Source organism: Rhinopithecus roxellana, chromosome 1 (assembly GCF_007565055.1).
Source record: "Rhinopithecus roxellana isolate Shanxi Qingling chromosome 1, ASM756505v1, whole genome shotgun sequence".
Classification (NCBI taxonomy): Eukaryota; Metazoa; Chordata; class Mammalia; order Primates; family Cercopithecidae; genus Rhinopithecus; species Rhinopithecus roxellana.
This window is the reverse complement of record NC_044549.1, coordinates 160,958,424-160,980,097: the sequence shown is the minus strand read 5'-3', so window position 1 is coordinate 160,980,097 and position 21,674 is coordinate 160,958,424. Positions and strand designations below refer to the sequence as shown.

Genomic DNA, 21,674 nt, shown 5'->3' with positions numbered 1-21,674 from the left:
GTAAAATTGATAGGATTTTGGTGATTGACTGAACACAGATGTGAGAAAGAATGAGGAATTGTTGATTTGTCCAGGTTACAACCTTAGTTAGATAACTAGGTGGGTACTGGGATTGGCACCTGAGATAGAGGATTGCAGAGGAGGCCCTGGCAGGGACAGGGGAAGCAAGTTCAATTCTGGGCTTGTTCAGCTCAATGTTTCCAGAAACATCCAGGTAGAGAGATTTCTCCATAAGCACCAACACTTAATAGTAAGACACTCCAGGGAGAAGTCTGAAAGGCTGGCGCAGATTCTGGGGCCATCAGTGCAAATGGAAGCCGAAGTCCAGGGAGAGGTTGAGACTGCACATGGGGAACTGACGGAGGAGGAGGATGGGCCAAGCAAAAGACAAACCCAGGGAATCCAAAGCTTTAACCACTGGGCAGAGTAAAAGAACCCACAAAGGAGACAGAGTCTTTAGAAATTGCCAGGCTCAGTGGCTCATGCGTGTAATCCCAGCACTTTGGGAGGCTGAGGTGGGTGGATCACCTGAGGTCAGGAGTTTGAGACCAGCCTGGCCAACATGGTGAAACTCCGTCTCTACTAAAAATAAAAAAATTAGCTGGTCATGGCGCACTCCTGTAGTCCCAGCTACTCTGTCGGCTGAGGCAGGAGAATCGCTTGAACCCAGGAGGTGGAGGTTTCAGTGAGCCGAGATCACGCTGTTGCACTCCAGCCTGGGTGACGAGCAAAACTCCGTCTCAAAAACAAAACAAAAAAAGAAATGAATGTAATTAAATAGCTTATGATAGATTGCAGCTTAACATATCATATTTTCCCTCTTTTTGACATTTCTGGTTTGAAAGAGAAATTAACTACAAGATTTAGTGGAGATAAATGTATTTTGTTTTTGTTTTTGTTTCTTTGTTTGTTTTTGAGACAGAGTCTTGCTCTGTCACCCAGACAACTTCCACCTCCCTGGTTCAAGTGATTCTCTTGCCTCAGTCTCCCAAGTAGATGGGATTAGAAACATACACCAATGCACATGGCTAATTTTTGTATTTTTAGTAGAGATGGAGTTTCACCATGTTGGCCAGTCTGGTCTCAAACTCCTGACCTCAAGTGATCCACCCGCCTCGGCCTCCCAAAGTGCTGGGATTACAGGTGTGAGCCACCGCACCTAGCCAGTGGGCTCTTTCTTATGAGACTTTGTAGATATTCCATTAGCTGATTTGTTAAAGGATCTTCAAAATATTTGCTTGCATCAAGTAAGGGAATTGGATGGTAAATATCCCCTATATATAGCTCTACCTGCCTCCTTCCTTCATCAAAGACTCAAAAAGTGGAATATGTCTCCTCTTTAATCCATTTCAAGAGCACATTAGATGGTGATGGGCAATATATTTCACTGACATGGACTCCTGGGGATAATCTCCCAGCAGGTTGCATAAGCCTATGCTCAGTGGTAAAGGCCCTCAGGCGGCTCTCTTCATAACAATCTTCAAGGCATGGCAAAGCTCATGACATTTGCATTCTAAAAGGTATTTGCTTTGGTGTGGGTAAAACTCAACCAAACATGGTTAACACTTTGACCTCGGGGATGAACCATAAAAATATAGGGCAGCGACCTCCTCTTCCCTACCGATTCCTGAGAGGGGCAGTCGTGAGTTTATTTTTGTATGCTGTCAAATCAACTTAAGACCCATTTTAAGAGTTTTGTTTCTGTTCTTTATAAGGATTCCATCAAAGTAAGAGTTCCGCTGATTTTTTGGAAACGGGTCACTGTAAAAATTAATCAAGTGGTAGTTGAGGACCTTGATAATTGGAGTGGATTCTGGGATTCCCAAAGGTAGTAACTGAGCTTAGTGGTGAAGAGGGGATGGGAGAAGAGCCACAGTGATTTTTCTGTACTTCAAAAGCTTAATGAAGTTTGAAATTTGATCCAGGATTTGTCTACACTGGCTGATTGATCATCCTGCTCTGTTCATGACTGGAATGCCATTGGCTTGATACGCAGACACAGCTGTCTCTTGCTGATGTATAGTGACATGCGCATCCGTGTGAAGAGACCACCAAACAGGCTTTGTGTGAGCAGTAAAGCTTTTTAATCACCTGGGTGCAGGCGGGCTGAGTCCGAAAAGAGAGTCAACGAAAGGAGATAAGGGTGGGGCTGTTTTATAGGATTTGGGTAGGTAAACGAAAATTACAGTCAAAGGGGGGTTGTTCTCTGGCGGGCAGGAGTGGGGGTCACAAGGTGCTCAGTGGGGGAGCTTTTTGAGCCAGGATGTGCCAGGAAAAGAACTTTCACAAGGTAATGTCATCACTTAAGGCAAAGACCAGCCATTTTCACTTCTTTTGTGGTGGAATATCATCAGTTAAGGCGGAGCAGGGCATTTTCACTTCTTTTATGATTCTTCAGTTGTGTGCAAGTCACAGGGGATGCGATGGCTTGGCTTGGGCTCAGAGGTCTGACATTCCTGCCTTCTTATATTAATAAGAAAAATAAAACAAAATAATGTTGAAGTGTTGGGGTGGCGAAAATTTTTGGGGGGCGTTATGGAGAGAATGGGCGATGTTTCTCAGGGCTGCTTCAAGCGGGATTAGGGGCAGCGTGGGAACCTAGAGTGGGAGAGATTAAACTGAAGGGAGCTCTTGTGGTAAGAGGCGATATTGTGAGGATGTTAGAAGGAGCATTTGTCGCATAGAATGATTGGTGATGGCCTGGATGTGGTTTTGGATGAATTGAGAAACTAAACAGAAGATACAAGGTACGAATAAAAGAAAGAGAAAAAATAGGTATTAAAGGACTAAGAATTGGGAGGTCCTAGGACATCTAATAGAGAAAGCCTAAGGGGGTTCAGCATAATTATTTAGTTGGTTGGTGAGTTTTTAGGCTCTAAGTTTTTGGGGTGCAGTTCAAGTTGTTCTGGTGTCTGGAATGAGACTGGGGCTTAATAAAAAGGAGTGTCCACACAGGAGCTCAAACGGGCTGTAACCTGTCGCATTCCAAGGACAGGCCTGAATTTTGAGAAAGAAAAGTGGTAAAAGTATTGTCTAGTCCTTTCTAAGTTGGTGACTGAGCTTGGTGAGGTGTGTTTTTAAAAGACCATTAGTCCATTTTACCTTTCCTGAAGATTGAGGACGGTAAAGGATATAAAGGTTTCACTGAATACTAAGAGCCTGAGAAACTGCTTGGGTGATTTGACTAATAAAGGCTGGTCCGTTATCAGACTGTATAGAGGTGGGAAGGCCAAACTGAGGAATTATGTCTGACAGAAGGGAGGAAATGACCACGGTGGCCTTCTCAGACCCTGTGGGAAAGGCCTCTACTTATCCAGTGAAAGTGTCTACCTAGACCAAAAGTATTTTAGTTTCCTGACTGGAGGCATGTGAGTAAAGTCAATTTGCCCATCCTGGGCGGGGGCAAAACCTCCAGCTTGATGTGTAGGAAAGGGAGGGGGCCTGAACAATCCCTGAGGGGTAGTAGAATAGCAGATGGAACACTGAGAAGTGATCTCCTTGAGGACAGATTTCCGTGATGGAAAGAAAATGAGAGGCTCTAAGAGGTGGGCTAGCGGCTTGTAACCTACATGGAAGAGGTTATGAAATGATGACAGAATAGAATGGGCCTGTGAGACTGGAAGGAGATATTTCCATTGGTCTAAGAACCATTTGCCTTGTGTGCGAAGAGATTGATAGGTGGAAGTTTCAGCGGGGGAATAGGTGGGAGTGGCCAATGTGAAGAAGAAAAACTGATAGAAGTTGGAACACTAGCTGCTTTTTTAGTTAACTTATCAGCATAAGCATTGTCCTGAGCGATGGCTGGGGGAAGAAAATAGATTTTGGAAGTTATGAGAACTGTAGAGATTTGAGCATAGTTGGTGATTTTTAGGGCCTCGAACAGTAAAGCAGTGGCAGCTGCTGTATGCAGACATGAGGGCTAGGCTAAAACAGTAAGGTCAAGTTGTTTGGACAGAAAGGCTACAGGACGCGGTCCTGGCTCTTGTGTAAGAATTCTGACCACACTAACCATGCCTAGGAAGGAAAGGAGATGTTGTTTTGTAGAAGGGATTGGGGTTTGGGAGATTAGTCAGACACGATCAGCAGGGAGAGCACGTGTGTTTTTATAAGAGAATTATGCCAAGATAGGTAACAGATGAGGAAGAAGTTTGGGCTTGACTGAAGTAATGGGGCTGTCTGTGAACCCTTGCAGCAGTAGAGCCTAGGTAATTTGCTGAGCCTGTTGGGTGTCAGGGTCAGTCCAAGTGAAAGCGAAGAGAGGCTGGGATGAAGGGTGTAAAGGAATAGTCAAGAAAGTATGTTTGAGATCCAGAACAGAATAATGGGTTGTGGAGGAAGGTATTGAGCACGAAAGAGTGTACGGGTTGGGCACCACAGGGTGGATAGGCAAAACAATTTGATTGATAAGGCTCAGATCTTGAACTAAACTGTAAGCCTTGTCTGGTTTTAGGACAGGTAAAATGGGGGAATTGTAACGGGAGTTTACAGGCTTTAAAAGGCCATGCTGTAGCAGGCGAGTGATAACAGGCTTTAATCCTTTTAAAGGATGCTGTGGGATGGAATATTGGCATTGAGCAGGGTAAGAGTGATTAGGTTTTATGAGATGGTAAGTGGTGCATGATCAGTCGCCAAGGAGGGAGTAGAGGTATCTTACACTTGTGGGTTAAGGTGGGGAGATACAAGGGGAGGATGCAAAGGAGGCTTTGAACTGGGGAAAAAGGCAGAAATGAGGCATGGCTGTAGCCCAGGAATAGTCAGAGAAGAAGATAATTTAGTTAAAATGTCTTGACCTAATAAGGGAGGTGGGCAGGTGGGGATAACTAAAAAGGAGTGCATAAAAGAATGTTGTCCAAATTGGTGCCAGAGGTGGGGAGTTTTAAGACGTTTAGAAGCCTGGCTGTCAATACCCACAACAGTTATGAAGGCAAGGGAAACAGGCCTTTGAAAAGAAGGAAATGTGGAGTGGGTAGCCTCCGTATTGATTAAGAAGGGGACGGACTTACCCTCCACTGTAAGAGTTACCCAAAGCGTCTGTGATGGTCCAGGAGGCTTCCGAGGTGATGGGACGCATCAGTCTTCAGCCACTAAGCCAAGAAGGTGTGGGAAGAAGTCAGTCACAGAGCTTTGGGCCAGAGCTCCAGGGGCTCTGGGAGTGGCTGCTGGGCAAGTTGAACAGTCCGATTTCCAGTGGGGTCCCACACAGATGGGACACGGCTTAGGAGGAATCCCGGGCTGTGGACATTCCTTGACCCGGTGGCCAGATTTCCAGCACTTGTAGCAAGCTCCTGGGTGAGGAGGTTCTGGAGGAACCCCTGGCAGCTGCGGTTCAGGTGTTTGGAGTTCTGTACTGTAGATGTGGCTGGGGTTTGTCTCACAGTGGAGGCAAGGAATTGCAACTTAGAAATAAGTTGCTACTTGGCTGCCTTTACTCTATTATTGTACACCTTGAAGGTGACATTCATTAAGTCCTGTTGTGAGGTTTGAGGGCCGGAATTTAATTTTTGGAGTTTTATTTAATGTCGGGAGCAGATTAAGTAATAAAATAAAATGCATATTAAGAATAAGACAGCCTTGGCCAGGTGCGGTGGCTCAAGCCTGTAATCCCAGCACTTTGGGAGGCCGAAACGGGCAGATCATGAGGTCAGGAGATCGAGACCATCCTGGCTAACACGGTGAAACCCCGTCTCTACTAAAAAATACAAAAAACTAGCTGGGCGAGGTGGCGGGCGCCTGTAGTCCCAGCTACTCGGGAGGCTGAGGCAGGAGAATGGTGAAAGCCCAGGAGGCGGAGCTTGCAGTGAGCTGAGATCCGGCCACTGCACTCCAGCCTGGGCGACAGAGCGAGACTCCAACTGAAAAAAAAAAAAAAAAAAAAAAAGAATAAGACAGCCTTCTGACCTTTCAGGGTCTAGGGTTGAAAAGCATCTCAGGGTTGCTGCCAAACGAGCCATGAACTGAGCTGGGTTTTTCATATTTGATGAAAAAAGAGCCTAAACGCTAACTGATTTGGGAGAGGTCAGATAAAGAAAAAGGAACATTAACCTTGACTATGCCTTTAGCTCTAGCAACTTTTTTAAGAGGAAATTGCTGGACAGGTGGGGGAGGGCTAGTTGCGGAACGAAACTGTAAACCAGACCGGGTGTGAGGAGGGGAGGTGATAAAAGGATTATAGGGTGGGGGAGCAGAGGCTGAGGAAAAATTGGGACTTAGCTCGGCCTGGCGAGGAGGGGAGAGGTCAGATGTGTCTGTAGAAAAGGAAGACTGGAAAGACTCGGCGGTGCTTGGGGTTGGGACTGAGGGGACAGGCGGGAGGGAAAGAAGGAAGATTTGGGACGAGTTGCATTGGGAACAGAGACTAGGGAGGGACGGATGTGTAAAAGAATGCCTGGACATCAGGCACCTCAGACCATTTGCCCATTTTACGACAAGAATTATTTAGATTTTGTAGGATGGAAAAATCGAAAGTGCCGTTTTCTGGCTATTTGGAACTACTGTCGAGTTTGTATTGGGGTCACGCGGCATTGTAGAAGAAAATAAGGCATTTAGGTTTTAGGTCAGGTGTGAGTTGAAGAGGTTTTAAGTTCTTGAGAGCACAGGCTAAGGGAGAAGAAGGAGGAATGGAGGGTGGAAGGTTGCCCATAGTGAAGGAGGCAAGCCCAGAGAAAAGAGAGAGTAGAGACATGGAGAGAAGGAGTTTGGGGGTTCTTGCCCTCCAGAAAAGCGGGAAAGGGGTCGGGTGCAGAAATAAGGGATTGGGGCACAAAAATAAGTTGGGGTGCAAAAATAAGAGGTCTGGGCACAAAAATAAGAGGTTGAGGTTCTTGCCCCTCCCCCAGAAAAGCAGAGAAGGGGTAGAGACAGGGAGAGAAGGGGTCGGGGTGCTTGCCCCTCCCCCAGAAAAGCAGAGAAGGGGTAGAGACAGGGAGAGAAGGGGTCGGGGTGCTTGCCCCTCCCCCAGAAAAGCAGAGAAGGGGTAGAGACAGGGAGAGAAGGGGTCGGGGTGCTTGCCCCTCCCCCAGAAAAGCAGAGAAGGGGTAGAGACAGGGAGAGAAGGGGTTGGGGTACTTGCCCCTCCCCCAGAAAAGCAGAGAAGGGGTAGAGACAGGGAGAGAAGGGGTCGGGGTACTTGTCCCTCCCCCAGAAAAGCAGAGAAGGGGTAGAGACAGGGAGAGAAGGGGTTGGGGTACTTGTCCCTCCCCCAGAAAAGCAGAGAAGGGGTAGAGACAGGGAGAGAAGGGGTTGGGGTGCTTGCCCCTCCCCCAGAAAAGCGGGACTTGCCACTAAGGGTGAAGGACCAAGGCAGGCGTCCCTGCAGCGTGGTCAGACACCCCTGAAACGTGGGTGAGTAACCAGAGAGGCGTCCCTGCAATGATTAAACACCAAGGGAAGGCTGCCTTCCCCAGTCCGTGATCAGCACCAGTGTTTTGGGTCCATGGATAAAGCGTGTCTCCTTTGTCTCTACCAGAACATGAAAGGAATTGAAATTAAGAGAAGGGAGAGGTTGGAGGGTGGCACCAAGATTGAAAGGAGAAAGAGGTGAGAGAGGTTGAAGAAGAGAGTAAAAAGAGAGGCCGCTTACCTGATTTAAAATTGGTGAGATGTTCCTTGGGCTGGTTGGTCTGAGGACCAGAGGTCGTAGGTGGATCTTTCTCACGGAGCAAAGAGCAGGAGGACAGGGGATTGATCTCCCAAGGGAGGTCCCCCGATCCGAGTCACGGCACCAAAATGACATGCGTGCCCATGTGAAGAGACCACCAAACAGGCTTTGTGTGAGCAATAAAGCTTTTTAATCACCTGGGTGCAGGCAGGCTGAGTCCAAAAAGAGAGTCAGCGAAGGGAGATAAAGGTGGGGCCGTTTTATAGGATTTGGGTAGGTAAAGGAAAATTACAGTCAAAGGGGGGTTGTTTTCTGGCGGGCAGGAGTGGGGGTCACAAGGTGCTAAGTGGGGGAGTTTTTTGAGCCAGGATGTGCCAGGAAAAGAACTTTCACAAAGTTTTCACTTCTTTTGTGGTGGAATGTCATCAGTTAAGGCGGGGCAGGGCATTTTCACTTCTTTAGTGATTCTTTAGTTACGTGCAAGTCACAGGGGATGCGATGGCTTGGCTTGGGCTCAGAGGCCTGACATGTAGTGCTGGTGAAAACCAGTGTTTTATGTCTGATGGTTACAGACGAGAAAGGGAATATTACTTAGTAGCTGTTAAATAGTCTTTTAAAGTGCCACCTGCTCTCTTGTAGTACTGGTCTCTTCATTTCCTGTAGAGCTGGCTTTTCTAGTCCATCTTCCAGAATGATTTCTCTGAAACACTGATGTGATCACTTATCAGTCTTTTGGCTTAGATCAAGTGTAGTATCTAAAACACTGATGTGGTCGGGATACCTTCCATGACTTGGCCCCTATACTTTTCCAGCCTCATCTTTCAATTCTCCCTTCTTAGATGTGACTCCCTGGCCTTAAGATGGAGCTATATACAATTCCATGAATGAGACAGTGCTGTTTATACTTCCTGGTCTCTGCACCCTCTGCCTTTATTCACCTGGAAATGAAGACACACCTCACTTACCTTATCTGCAGAATCTTCTTTGATCCACTTGTCAGCTGAGTTAGTCACATTTTGTTTTCTATCACTTATATTGTAGAAATCTTTTTAAAACTTTTTTTTTTTCTTAACTTTTCTTTTAGGTTCATGGGTACACATGCAAGGTTGTTGTGTAGGTAAACTGTGTGTCACAGGGGTTTGGTATACAGATTATTTTGTCACCCAGGTAATAAGCATAGTACCTAATAGGTCATTCTTTGATCCTCTCCCTCCTCCCACCTGCCACCCTCAAACAGGACCTGATTCTGTTCCCCTTTGTGTCCATGTGTTCTCATCATTTAGCTCCCACTTATAAGTGAGAACATGCAGTATTTGGTTTTCTGTTCCTGCATTAGTTTGCTTAGGATAATGGCCTCCAGGTCCATCTGTGTTGCTACAAAGGACATGATCTTGTTCTTTTTTTATGGCTGCATAGTATTCCATGGTGTATATAAACACCATGTCCAGTTTTTCTGGACTTTATCCAGTCTACCATTGATGGTCATTTAGGTTGATTCCATGTCTTTGCTATTGAAAATACTACTTTTCATGGTATGTTAATGTAACTGATTTATACACATTTCTCACTCTCTGGAATAGGAGCTGTTTGTAAGTCTAGTACCAAGCGTAGGACCTGACACAAAGCATTTTCTTAATAAGAGTTTGTTGAATGAATGAATGAAAACATTAGAGGTCTTGGTGAAGGAAAAGCTGGTCACCATTGAATCTAGTGGATTCCACAGGGAAAAGAGCAGCTTCCTGTATTGAATTTGTCCAGTTAAGTATGAGAAGCAACATTTGCAATTGCTCTGAATAGTATGATTAAAGCACAAATTATTACGGAAAAATAATGGTTTAGAAGTATAGCATTTTAGTATATTTGTTAATTTCTTTTCTGAAACATTAATTAGCTAAGGTAAAGATGAGGATTTTGCTATATGATAATCAAACTAGTATCAATGAAAAATCAATATTAAAATGAAAAGTTAGAAAATTGTAATAAATGGGATAGACAGATGAAAGCTTCATATCTATATTGTAATGAGCTAATACCACTGATCAGAATATCAAGATATACATAGAAAGTTGGGTAAATGATGGCCAGGCACAGTGGCTCACGCCTGTAATCCCAGCACTTAGGCCAAGGCGGGCGGATCATCTGAGGTCGGGAGTTTGAGACCAGCCTGACCAACATGGAGAAACCTCGTTTCTACTAAAAATACAAAAAATTAGCTGAGCGTGGTGGCGCATCCCTGTAATCCCAGCTACTCTGGAGGCTGAGGCAGGAGAATCACTTGAACCTGGGAAGCGGAGGTTGCGCTGAGCCAAGATTGTACCATTGCACTCCAGCCTGGGCAGCAAGAGCAAAACAACGTATCAAAAAAAAAAAAAAAAAAAAAAAGGGTAAATGACGTAAACAAGTATGGATACTTGGTGAAAATGTGGGTATACACTATTTTAAGAGTCATATAAAATACTCATATCCTTTGACCTAGTCACCCCACACTTGGGGCGTTACTTTTAAAAAATAAAAATTTAAAAGAAGGATAATGCTATAGACATGAAGTTGTTTGTTGCAACTTAGAAATTTTGGTATTTATGATATCAAAATTGGAGACAATTCAACCCCTAATATAGGACGGATTATGTAAATTCTGTCATATCCACACAAAACGCTATAATATGCAATAAGTAAAATTGTTTTCAATATTTAACCATGTCAGAAGTACTTTTAGTAAGTGACAGTAGCAAATTACAAAATTATCTCTCAAGTTTATGTTATATGTATGCATAAGGGGAGGGTCTAGGAGGGAAACTGGAAGAGAAGGTTTTGTGGTGGCTTTGGGGGTTGTTTTGTTTTGTTTTTGGAATTGTGGGTGAAAAAACTTTCTTTTTTTTTTTCTTTTTTTGAGACGAAGTCTTGCTCTGTCGCCCAGGCTGGAGTGCAGTAGCACGATCTCAGCTCACTGCAACCTCTGCCTCCTGGGTTCAAGCGATTCACCTGCATCAGCCTCCTGAGTAGCTGGGACTACAGGAGCACGCCACCATGCTTGGCTAATTTGTTTGTATTTTTAGTAGAGACGGGGTTCTGCCATGTTGGCCAGGCTAGTCTCAAACTCCTGACCTCAGGTGATCCACCCACCTCAGCCTCCCAAAGTGCTGGGATTACAGGCATGAGCCACTGCGCTGCGCCTAATACTTTCTATTCTATTGTTACAACAATAAGGAGGCAGGGCGGAGCAGTGGGAACAGCGCTAGACTTGGCGCCACAGTACCAACTCCCTCCCTTGTTCTCTTTATCATCTCGTGCTAGTTTCTCAGTCTTATCTCTAAAGAGGAAATATAATAACTAGGTATGAGAGCCTTTGGAAGTAGTACATGAGATGACAGTACAAGCACCTAAGCACTGCATCAAAGTGAGCTGAGTGTAGGTTGAACAAGTATGTCCATACAATGACTTTTTCTTCCAGTGTGGTAGAAAAGATTGCAGTCCGAGTTAAATTGGAATCCGCCTTGAACTTTAAGGGATGTATGACATGGTCACTAATATGTGCGGGTAAGTAGGGAACTTCAGGAAACCGATCATACTCTTCTCATTCTCAGGTCGCTCTTTGTGAATCTGCTTTTATTGGCCAGAATGGGGAGTGAGAAGGGATGGGTAAACGGCTAGTAGAGGAGTGTGGTCTAGACTTCAGGGAAAGTGGGAAAAGATCTTACAACATTTTTCACTTTCCAAGATAAATAGTAACTCTTTGATCCCACATTTATTTCTTTTAATATTATGTTTTAAAAGTTTCATAGAGATAATAGATTCATCTTGTGGGTACAAAGCACTTTCCAGAGCAAGATGGCCAGCTGACCACCTCCTTATCTCTTCTCCCTTCCAAAATGTTACTTCTTTCAAAACATGGGCATCTTTTTAAAAATGGAGACAGTAAAAGGGGAGTTGTTCCTGCATGACAGATTTCAAAAGATCTGTGGTGGCTGAGGATGTAGGATAAGGAAATCTCAGTCCCTAGTGAGCGTGGAATAGAGTTACAGGAACAGAGAGCAGGGAGTAGACTGGTCTCAAAGAACCACGGCGACCAGGTCCTGGAAGTACATGAGTGGCAAAAGATAGGAATGAAATGGAGCTGACAGTGAGAAGGTGAATTAAACCTTACGTATTTTCTGTTAGGTCCTCCACTCCTTCACCTCAGTCTCAAACACAGACCGTCCATCAGGGAGGCATCTTTCTACCAGTCAGGAAATCAGAGGGGATTTTCCTTAAAACATTAAAAAAGTAAACAGCCCCAGATTAAAGACCCTCCCCACTACATCTGATTCTGTCAGAGCACCCTAAAACAAAACCCCCAGACCTGGACGTGGTGGCTTACGCCTGTAATCCCAGCACTTTGGGAGGCTGAGGCAGGCAGGTCACCTTAAGTCAGGAGTTCGAGACCAGCCTGGCCAACATGGTGAAATCCCGTCTCTAGTAAAATTACAAAAAAATTAGCAGGACGTGGTGGTGGGCACCTGTATTCCCAGCTACTCAGGAAGCTGAGGCAGGAGAATCACTTGAACCCGGGAGACGGAGGTTGCAGTGAGCTGAGATCGTGTCACTGCACTCCAGCCTGGGCGACAAGGGCAAAACTCAGTCTCAAAAAAAAATTAAAAAAAAAAAAAAAAAACCCAGAGGACAAGCCCTGCTCCTGTACACAGAGTAGGAAGCACTGTTAGAGAGAGGACAGTTATGCAGATGCTGGGGCATTCATTTGCATTACCATTAAATAGGAATGAACAACCAGGCATGGCCAGACACTGAGGACAACCATAAAACCTGCAACAGGAAAGAGAAAGACCAAGATGAAGTAAACAGAAAAGTGACTGTAGAGGCAACAAAGAATTCAGGGGACAGAAGAGATCTTAAGTACAAAAAACAAAATCCATCAAGTTAATACCTTCCAGAGGTATGTTACATCCATAAGGTAAGAATGGGATACTTTGAAAAAGAAGCTACTAGACTAGAACAAGAGTTCTTGGATATTGAGAATCTCCTAGAAACTAGAACCAGAATACAGAGATGGAAATCAGAAAAGATACGAGATAATGAGGAACAATCTAGGATGTCCAACTTGTTACTGATAAGAAAGAAAAAATTGGAGAAAAAATGTCAAAGAAGTAATACAGAATTTTTTCAAAATGGAAAGGGATCTCTGATTTGTCGAACATAATGAATGCAAAGAAGGTACATAGTCAGATGTATTTCTGGGAAATTTTAGGACATTGAGAATAAAGAGGTGACAGAGGACTGGGCGTTGTGGCTCATGCCTATAATCCCAGCACTTTGGGAAGCTGAGGTGGGCAGATCACTTGAGGCCAGGAGTTCGAGACCAGCCTGGCCAACATGGTGAAACCCTGTCTCTACTAAAAATACAAAAATTAGCCAGGCATGGTGACGTGAGCCTGTAATCCCAGCTATTCAAGAGGCTGAGGCATGAGAATCACTTGAACCCAGGAGGTGGAGGTTGTAGGCAGTGGAGATCACGCCACTGCACTTCAGCCTGGGTGACAGAGCGAGACTCCATCTCAAAAAAAACAAAACAAAACAAAAAGAAGTGACATAGGGTAATATGCTAATTGATGGAACTAAGAAATAAAGATATAAGGATATTATTTTAAAGGTAACTAGGAGAGAAGCTGAAAATGTTGATACAAACATAATAGCAAGAAAGGAAGATAAACTTTCTTTATCTTCTGGGCTGTACTCTCGTGTTAAATAAATCAGTGATAAGAAAAAGCAGTACACATATATTACTTAGAGACCAGAAGAAGCAAAAATAGGAACAATTAAATAATTTTAAAATGTGCTGGGCGTGGTGGCTCACACCTGTAATCCCAGCACTTTGGGAGGCCAAGGTGGGAGGATCACTTGAGTTCATGGGTTCGAGACCAGCCTAGGCAACATAGTGAGACCCGTTTTTACAAAAATAAAAATAAACATTACCAGGTCATGGTGGTGCATGCCTAAAATCCCAGCTACTCAGGAGGCTGAGACAGGAGGATCGCTGGAACTCAGGAGGTTGAGTCTGCAGTGAGCCGTGATTATGCCACTGTACTCCAGCCTGGGCAACAGCCTATCTCAAAATAAAATAATAAAAAATGATAATTTTTAAATGGCTTCCTCTGAAAGAAAGAAGAAAAAAGTGAGGCAGGGGACTCTTGCTTTTCACCATAACAGTTTTTTGTCCTCCTATTTTATTTCATTATTTTATTATTTTTTATTTTTTTGAGGTAGAGTCTCACTCTGTCGTCCAGACTGGAGTGCAGTGGTGTAATCTCGGCTCACTGCAACCTCTGCCTCCCAGGTTCAAGCAATTCTCATGTCTCAGCCTCCCAAGTAGCTGAGATTACAGGTGTGTGCCACCATGCCTGGCTAATTTTGTATTTTTAGTAGAGATGGGGTTTCACCATGTTGGCCAGGCTGGTCTTGAACTCCTGACCTCAAGCGATCTACCTACCTCGGCCTTCCAAAGTGCTGGAATTACAGGCGTGAGCCACTGTGCCAGGCCTTGTCCTCCGCCTTTTAAAAATTATTAGTTTTTATTATTGTTACAGGATCTTTGGAGTGTCACTTTTCTGGCTAGAAACCTCTGTGGCCTGTGGCGCCTTTGCCCGAGTTTTGCTTGGGCCCACTGGGCTCGTTCTGCTGTCTTGGCCCAGCAGGCGGCACTTGGCTCATGCTTCCTGCCTGGATCCCATACCTACCAAGGACAAGTCAGGCATAGAACAGCAAGGGGTGTGTGAGCAGGCATGTGATTGAGCCACTGTGCATGGTCAGACACACTGGCTGCTGCTGCAGGGTGAGCAGCTCCAGGTACCCGCACAGGCGCCAGCCCTCTGCAAGGCTGCAGCTGGACCAGGCGCACTGCAGACAGCTTCTCTGGCTGGCATCAGGGTATGCAGTAGTGCCCGGAAGCTTGGAGATGCCAGGAACCACAGGGCCCCAAAGAGGGAGTCACAGCCCCAGCTCTGGGAGCTCCCAGGTCTGCACAGCTCTTCTCTCCTTCTCTTCTCCCACAACGTGGTGAGCAAGGTGCATGTTTCAGCCCTATTTGCGTCACAGCTCTTTCAGCCTCACCATTCAGCGGATCTTGAGTTCTTGTCCTACATCCAGGAAGAATGAGGTACACAGACAAGTGGAGGGTGAGCAAGATGAAGAGTAGCTTTATTGAGTGATAGAACAGCTCAGAGGAGACCCACAGTGGGTAGCTCCTCTCCATAGCCAGGGTGTCCCAACCAGTGTTCAGCTCTCAGCAAACAGGGTGGTGCCTCTCTGTGGGTAGATTGTCCCATCCTCTCTCCATCCTCTCAGCAGAGAGAATAGCTTTTCTCTGTAGCTGATTGTCTCCCTTGTGTCTCCATTTTCTAGTCTTGCTGACTTGTGGATGTTAGGGGCCTCAGTGGGGAGGAAGTGCGGCTTGGACCATGGGCGGCCATTGGCGGGTCCAGGGAAAAGCACCACCAGTTACCCCTCTGGTCCGTGAGACTAGTGGCTTGAACCCCAGGCTTCGAGCCCTCCCCCACTTGAAGGTGGGGCTTCATCACCCGCCCACTTCCACCCAGGAGCCTGCCCACCTCCTGCCACCATTCATGGCGCCCAGACTGTTTGTGTCAAGGGGCACCTACAGTCCAGTACTGAGCTGTCCTCAGCCCCCTCGGCCTCCCTCCTGTGCTCATTGGTGCCCAAAGTCCAGAGGGGGCTGAGGTGGCAGGAGGCTGGCATATCAGTGCTACCCTGAGCATTTGCACACACAGCCAGCGTGCGACAGCACGTGGGCCACTCAGCGCCATCCTTGCTTCGAGATCGGAGTGGCACTGGGAGAAGAGAGACGCTAGGCAGCGAGAGCAGACACCTCTTAGCCTTTCGGGGGACAGGGGCCTTCCCGGGCCCCCGAGAGTGCAGAGATGCTTCCGTCTGCAGCTGCAGCTTGGTAGCTGCAGCCACGCCCAGCTCCTGCTTGGCTCTGTGGATCGTGGCACTGCCCCGGGCACAGCTCTACCTCAGGGACCTTCTCTGTCCGCCCCTCCGTGCCCAACCACGCTGCTACCCCGCCAGCAGGTGACTCGGCCCAATCCCATCGTGGCGGGCTTCAGGGACTGTCCACTTCCTCCCTGCTGCACCCTTTCCACGGCAGCAGCAGGCAAGAGCAGCGACGCGGGGCCAGGGTCAGTAGCGGCAGAGGCTCCAGGCCTGGGAGTAGATCCTGCCTGGCCCCGTGAGGCTGGGGACTGCACAGTCAGCTGCCTTGGGGATATGGGGCACAGGGGTCCTCCCCGCTGCCCCTACTGGCCCTGCAGCTGCTCCCACCGCCACTGCCCACGACCTCCTTCTGCCACAGCCAGCGTGATGGCAGCAGCTGCTCCGGGTCATAAAGAGGCAATGCTGCCATCATTGTGTCTTTTAGAAAGGGAAACCAAAAAAAAAGAAGGAAAGAAAGCAATAGAAGGCTCCTGAGAGTTCACAGTACACTCTACTTGAAAAGGCAGATGGCCACAGACATTTCTTTTTTTTTTTTTTTTTTTTTTTGAGGCGGAGTCTCGCTCTGTCGCCCAGACTGGTGTGCAGTGGCGCAATCTCGGCTCACTGCAAGCTCCGCCTCCCGGGTTCACGCCATTCTCCTGCCTCAGCCTCCTGAGTAGCTGGGACTACAGGCGCCCGCCACCTCGCCCAGCTAGTTTTTTGTATTTTTAGTAGAGACGGGGTTTCACCATGTTAGCCAGGATGGTCTCGATCTCCTGACCTCGTGATCCGCCCGTCTCGGCCTCCCAAAGTGCTGGGATTACAGGCTTGAGCCACCGCGCCCGGCCGGCCACAGACATTTCTAAGACGTGAGACTTTCTCCCAGATCCTCTTACTCCATAATTACATACATACATGCACATATATGTGTGTGCATGTGTATATGTCCATATATAATATTTAACATTTAATAAGGATTTATTTTTAAAAATAGTTTCAGACTTTCAGAAAAGTTACAGGAGTAAAAGTAGTTTAAAAAAAGAGCATTTGTGGTCAGGTGCGCTGGCTCATGCCTGTAATCCCTGCACTTTGGGAGGCCAAGGTGGGCAGATCACCTGAGATCAGGAGTTCAAGACCAGCCTGCCCAACATGGAGAAACGCTGTCTCTACTAAAAATACAAAATTAGCCAGGTGTGGTGGTGCATGCTTGTAGTCCCAGCTACTCGGGAGGCTGAAGCAGGAGAATCGCTTGAACCCAGGAGGCAGATGTTGCCGCAAGCCAAGATCACACCATTGTACTCCAGCCTGGGCAGCAAGAGCGAAACTCCGGCTCAAAAAAAAAAAAAAAAAAAAAAAAACCTTTTGTATATTCTCCACCTGGACTCATCTGCGTCAACATTTTACTTGCTTCATCACTTGTGCATAGGCTTGTTTCTTCTCTCTCTCTCTCTCTCTCTCTCTCTCTCTCTCTCTCTCTCTGTGTTTGTATATGTGTGTGTGTGTGTTTTCTAAATCATTGGAGGATTGCATACATCATGGCCTTTACCTTTAAATACTTTATTATATGTTTCATAATAATATGGAGAAGTATTCTCTCTCATAACCACAGTAAATTTAACATTGATACAGGCCGGGCGCGGTGGCTCAAGCCTGTAATCCCAGCACTTTGGGAGGCCGAGATGGGCGGATCACGAGGTCAGGAGATCGAGACCATCCTGGCTAATACGGTGAAACCCCGTCTCTACTAAAAAATACAAAAAACGAGGCGGGCGCCTGTAGTCCCAGCTACTCGGGAGGCTGAGACAGGAGAATGGCGTCAACCCGGGAGGCGGAGCTTGCAGTGAGCTGAGATCTGGCCACTGCACTCCAGCCTGGGCGACAGAGTAAGACTCCGTCTCAAAAAAAAAAAAAAAAAAAAAAAAAAAAAAAAAAAAAACATTGATACAGCACTTTAGCAATTAAGATTAATATTTTTCCTATGATAGGCTATCTCCCTTCAGAGTCTGTTTGTCATGTACCTGTTTCCTTTTCCCTCCCGCTCCCTAGCCTCCTGCTGTTTACCCTCATTCTCTCTACTTGTTTTTGCTCTTTTGTCTTGAGGTCTTTCGGTTTATAATTATTTGGATATTCCTGAAGCTTAAAACACAGACATGCACTTTGAGGTAAAAAAATTTACCAGATCCTGCTTTGGAAGAAGTCTCTAGTTCCTTTGATTTTCAAAAAAAGCTCTGGCACTGATGAGTCTTTGACCTTCCTTTCAAAAAATAAATTTTTGAATATGTTTCTGAAGGTTTAACAGCTTTTTTTCTTTTCTCTCTTTTTCTGCTCTGGTTTATAGTTTGAAAAAGTACCAGAAGGTCCTATCCCTCCATCTACACCAAAGTTTGCATATGGAAAGGTCTCTCTGGAAAAGGTAAGAAAAAAATAACAGAAACTTTGAAAGTGAGAGATGGGAGTGAGAAAGTGGAATTTAGTAGCAGTGAGTGAAAGTGCTGTGCTGGAGGAATTGGCTCGTTATTTTTCTGAGAATTTGTTTTCTGCGAGCCTAATGGGGTAAACAATGTTTCTGGGAAAAGGGGGAGAGAGCGGTGAGAACATACTTATGCTTGTTGACAGGATGAGCAGATGGGACACAGGTGGGAGTAGTAGGCATTCTTGGATCATTTGGGTCATCTTGGTTCCTTTATCAGTGGTATAAACAGTGTCAAGTGCCTTTGTGGAAATAACATGCCACCTCATTGTTCTGGCTGTCAAGGCTCTTTGTCATAATTTACCTTTTTTTAGGAGTTCCGCAAAATCACAGGCATTTTGAGAGATCTCTGCCCTAAATTATATAATTCCCTCCATCTCAAAGTTGTGTCCTAATTTTTATGGTCTGTGGTTTATATGTTAAATGGGGACACTGGAGAAAAAGCTAGAAATCGATCATAAATAGGAGTTAAGGGCAATGTATTCTAGGAAAAGCGAAAAAGAAGAAAGGTTTTACTTAATAGTCAGAGGAGTGACATAGCCAAAGTCAATTTGTTTTGACCATCTGTGTCTTCAGGTTTTCCCCTTTTGTAATCCCTAACTCCTACATGTATTAACTCACAAGAAAAAAAAAAAAAAAAAGAACCATTACCTATTTCTTAAGAATCTCAATATCCTAAAATAGTATCATAAGTTTTTATCTTCAAGCAAAATGCCAAACATGATTATGTAATTTTTCCATCCAAGAAGCCCTTTGACATGGTTGGTTGAGTTCTTGTAACATTTTCCACCTAGTGTCAGATACGTGTGCTACATTCTACAAAGAATGTGGTCTTTCTCTCTGATAGGGATCTTTCTTTAGTTTAATCAGACTTTAGTCGCTCTTGTAAAGGGAGCACCTTCTACCTGTTCATTGCTACAGCTACTTAAGGAAAACTTGGGTTTGTTTCAGAGCCGTGACAAATCTATTTTTATGCAACAGAAAATAGCTCCAAATGTTCAAAACAACAACATTGCTAAAACAAAGCTAGCTTAGTACCAAAAGCACATTCTGTTTACCGTGAAAGAAAATCATGTGAGCAGAAATGACTTTTTATTTTTAAATAAATATATACAGTTGAAGATAGCAAATCAGCATATAACTGAATTAACTTTATGTAGAACACAGTTATATGGAAAACAGGTTTTTACCGTGAGTTGAATTTCTTAGCGTCCAGGCGGGAAAACACCCATATGAGTAGCTGGCTTGATGAAATTGTGAATCAGATTTTTTTCCTTAATGCTGCACATCAGCAAGGTAACCGTGGGAAGTGTTTATGAAATTCCTAAATGGGCCGGGCGTGGTGGCTCACACCTGTAATCCCAGCACTTTGGGAGGCCGAGGCGGGAGGATCACCTGAAGTCAGGAGTTCAAGACCAACCTGGCCAACATGGTGAAACCCCATCTCTACTAAAAATACAAAAATTAGCCAGGCATGGTGGCACATGCCTGCTCAGGAGGCTGAGGCAGCAGAATCGCTTGAACCTGGGAGGAGGAGGTTGCAGTGAGCCAAGATTACACCACTGCACTCCAGCCTGCCAGCCTGGGTGACAGAGTGAGTCTCTCTCAAAAAAAGAAAAAAAAATCCTAACCAGTATTATGTCGTGGAAAATCCTGGGGTTTGGAGCCAAATCTAACCACAAATCCTGGCTCTGTCATTACTCAAGTGGACTTCTCTGAGTCTCCACAACACAGGGAGGACAGTAGCGCCTGCCCCACAGGGTAGTTGTGAGTAGTTAGTGAGCTAGTGCATGTAAACGCTGTATCTTGTATGGAGTGTGTAGACAGGCAATGACTGGTAGCTGTTATTATCATTGTTGTTATCGCATCAGAATGAGTATCCTGGGTTCCAAAATAACCAGTCCTTTGGATTGAATATAATAAATAGTTGCCAGGCGTCTACTATGTTCTAGGCATCAGGGCTGAGTATGGAACATATCTTATCCTTAAGGAGCTGACAGTCTGGTGAGGAAGACAAAGATGAACAACTGAAAAATGACACAGGCATGGAAAAAATGCCGCACACAAATTCAGAGGAGGGTGAAGTAACTAGGAAGTGTTAAATATTAAGGTGATATAATAATAGTGTATCTAATCTTAGTTGAATGTAATTGGCCTCTGGTTACTACTTTTAATTCTTAGTTATTTCACTTGGGGGTGTTCAGAGAGGGTTTATATAAGGAGGCCGCATCTGACCCTTGGTTTTCATTCATTTTAAGAGCCTTTTATAGGTCTCTGAGCAGGTTGAATTTCTGAATAGGTATGTTTGAAACCTTTTTTAAGACTACCATCATCATAGTTTTCTTCAGGAGTTAGGGAGTAGATGGAGAGGACTGAAGGAGACTGGGAAGCAATATTGAGTGGAATCTGAATGATTTAGGTTTATTTAGGGGTTTGGTCAAACCCGCTGATATCTTTGATAGTTAGGAAGTGACGCTACTCTCTACCTTGATGACCAGTGAGGGGTGCAGTGTGTGAATGCTGCTTTTGTTTCTTTTCAGTTAAAGACAGTGGGAGCAGCTCTGGACATTCTGTGCCCCTCTGGGCCCATCAAAAGCCTTTATCCCTTGACATTTATCCAGGTGAAACAGGTAGGCCTTCAAAGGTAATGCCTCGCCAGTTTTCTGTTTGCAAAAATGTGCTTTCTGCACTGCCTTGCAGTGCCCATTCTGAGTTCAGGGGCCAAAATGGTAAGCAAATGCATTAGATCCCAGGTAAATGAACCATGAATTTCCAGGCTCTCTTTAGCTTGAAGGGCTGCACGGTGGGCTGATCCTGCCTATATTTTTTGCCCCACTTCTCACTCATACAGGAGGTAGCCCAACCTGCTTCACCATAATTCTGTACAAGTTGTAAATTGAGTTCACTGACCAATCTAATTAATCTTTATTACTAGGCATCAGTGGAAGATCACTGTTTTAATACTCAAAACAGACAGTTTAATTATTTGTCTGTTCTTAGCTCAATGGCATAAGGACTGTGTTTTTTGGTAGACTGGGTTCTTTGAGATTCTTCTTCCTGCTTTTAAAGAGAACAGAGCACATCTTTTTGTGTGTGTGTGTGTGTTTGTATATGTGTGTGTTTGATATCCAGACACTGCCTCGTCTTTATTTTTTTTTTAATTTTTCCCAGCGTTTTGTTTTGGAAAATTTTAAATCCAAAAAATGTTGCAAGAATAGTACAATAAACACCCATATACTTTTTACCTAGATTCACCAATTGTCAACAGTGCTTTACTTGCCTTTTTCTCTCCATGTGTATGTAGTCAACTGCTTTTCTTTTTCTAACCATTTGAATTGTCAGCACCATGTCACTCCACATTTAAATACTACAGCATACATGTTTTAAGAAAAAGAACATTATCCTGCAGGACCATAATACAATGATCACACATAAGAAATTTAATATTGATGCAATCCTATAATCTAATATAAATTCTATAGTCAAGTGTTCCTGGTCATTGCAATAATGTCCTTTACAGCTTAATCTTTTCTCAATCCAGTTTCCAATCCATAATCACACATTGCCATTAGTTATATTCTCTTTAGTCTTCTTCTGTCTGAAACTGTTCCTAAGTCTCTCTCT

The 21,674-nt window shown here is 44.9% G+C and overlaps 1 protein-coding gene across 1 annotated transcript in view; it reads left to right on the top strand.

Moving 5' to 3' along the window:
* The window catches only part of GLB1 (galactosidase beta 1), a 113,869-nt gene that overhangs the window by 67,997 nt on the left and 24,198 nt on the right, over nt 1-21,674 (top strand). The window contains 2 exon segments of the mRNA XM_010372962.2: nt 17,919-17,993; nt 20,591-20,680. Of these exon segments, the coding sequence (XP_010371264.1) occupies nt 17,919-17,993; nt 20,591-20,680 (165 nt within the window).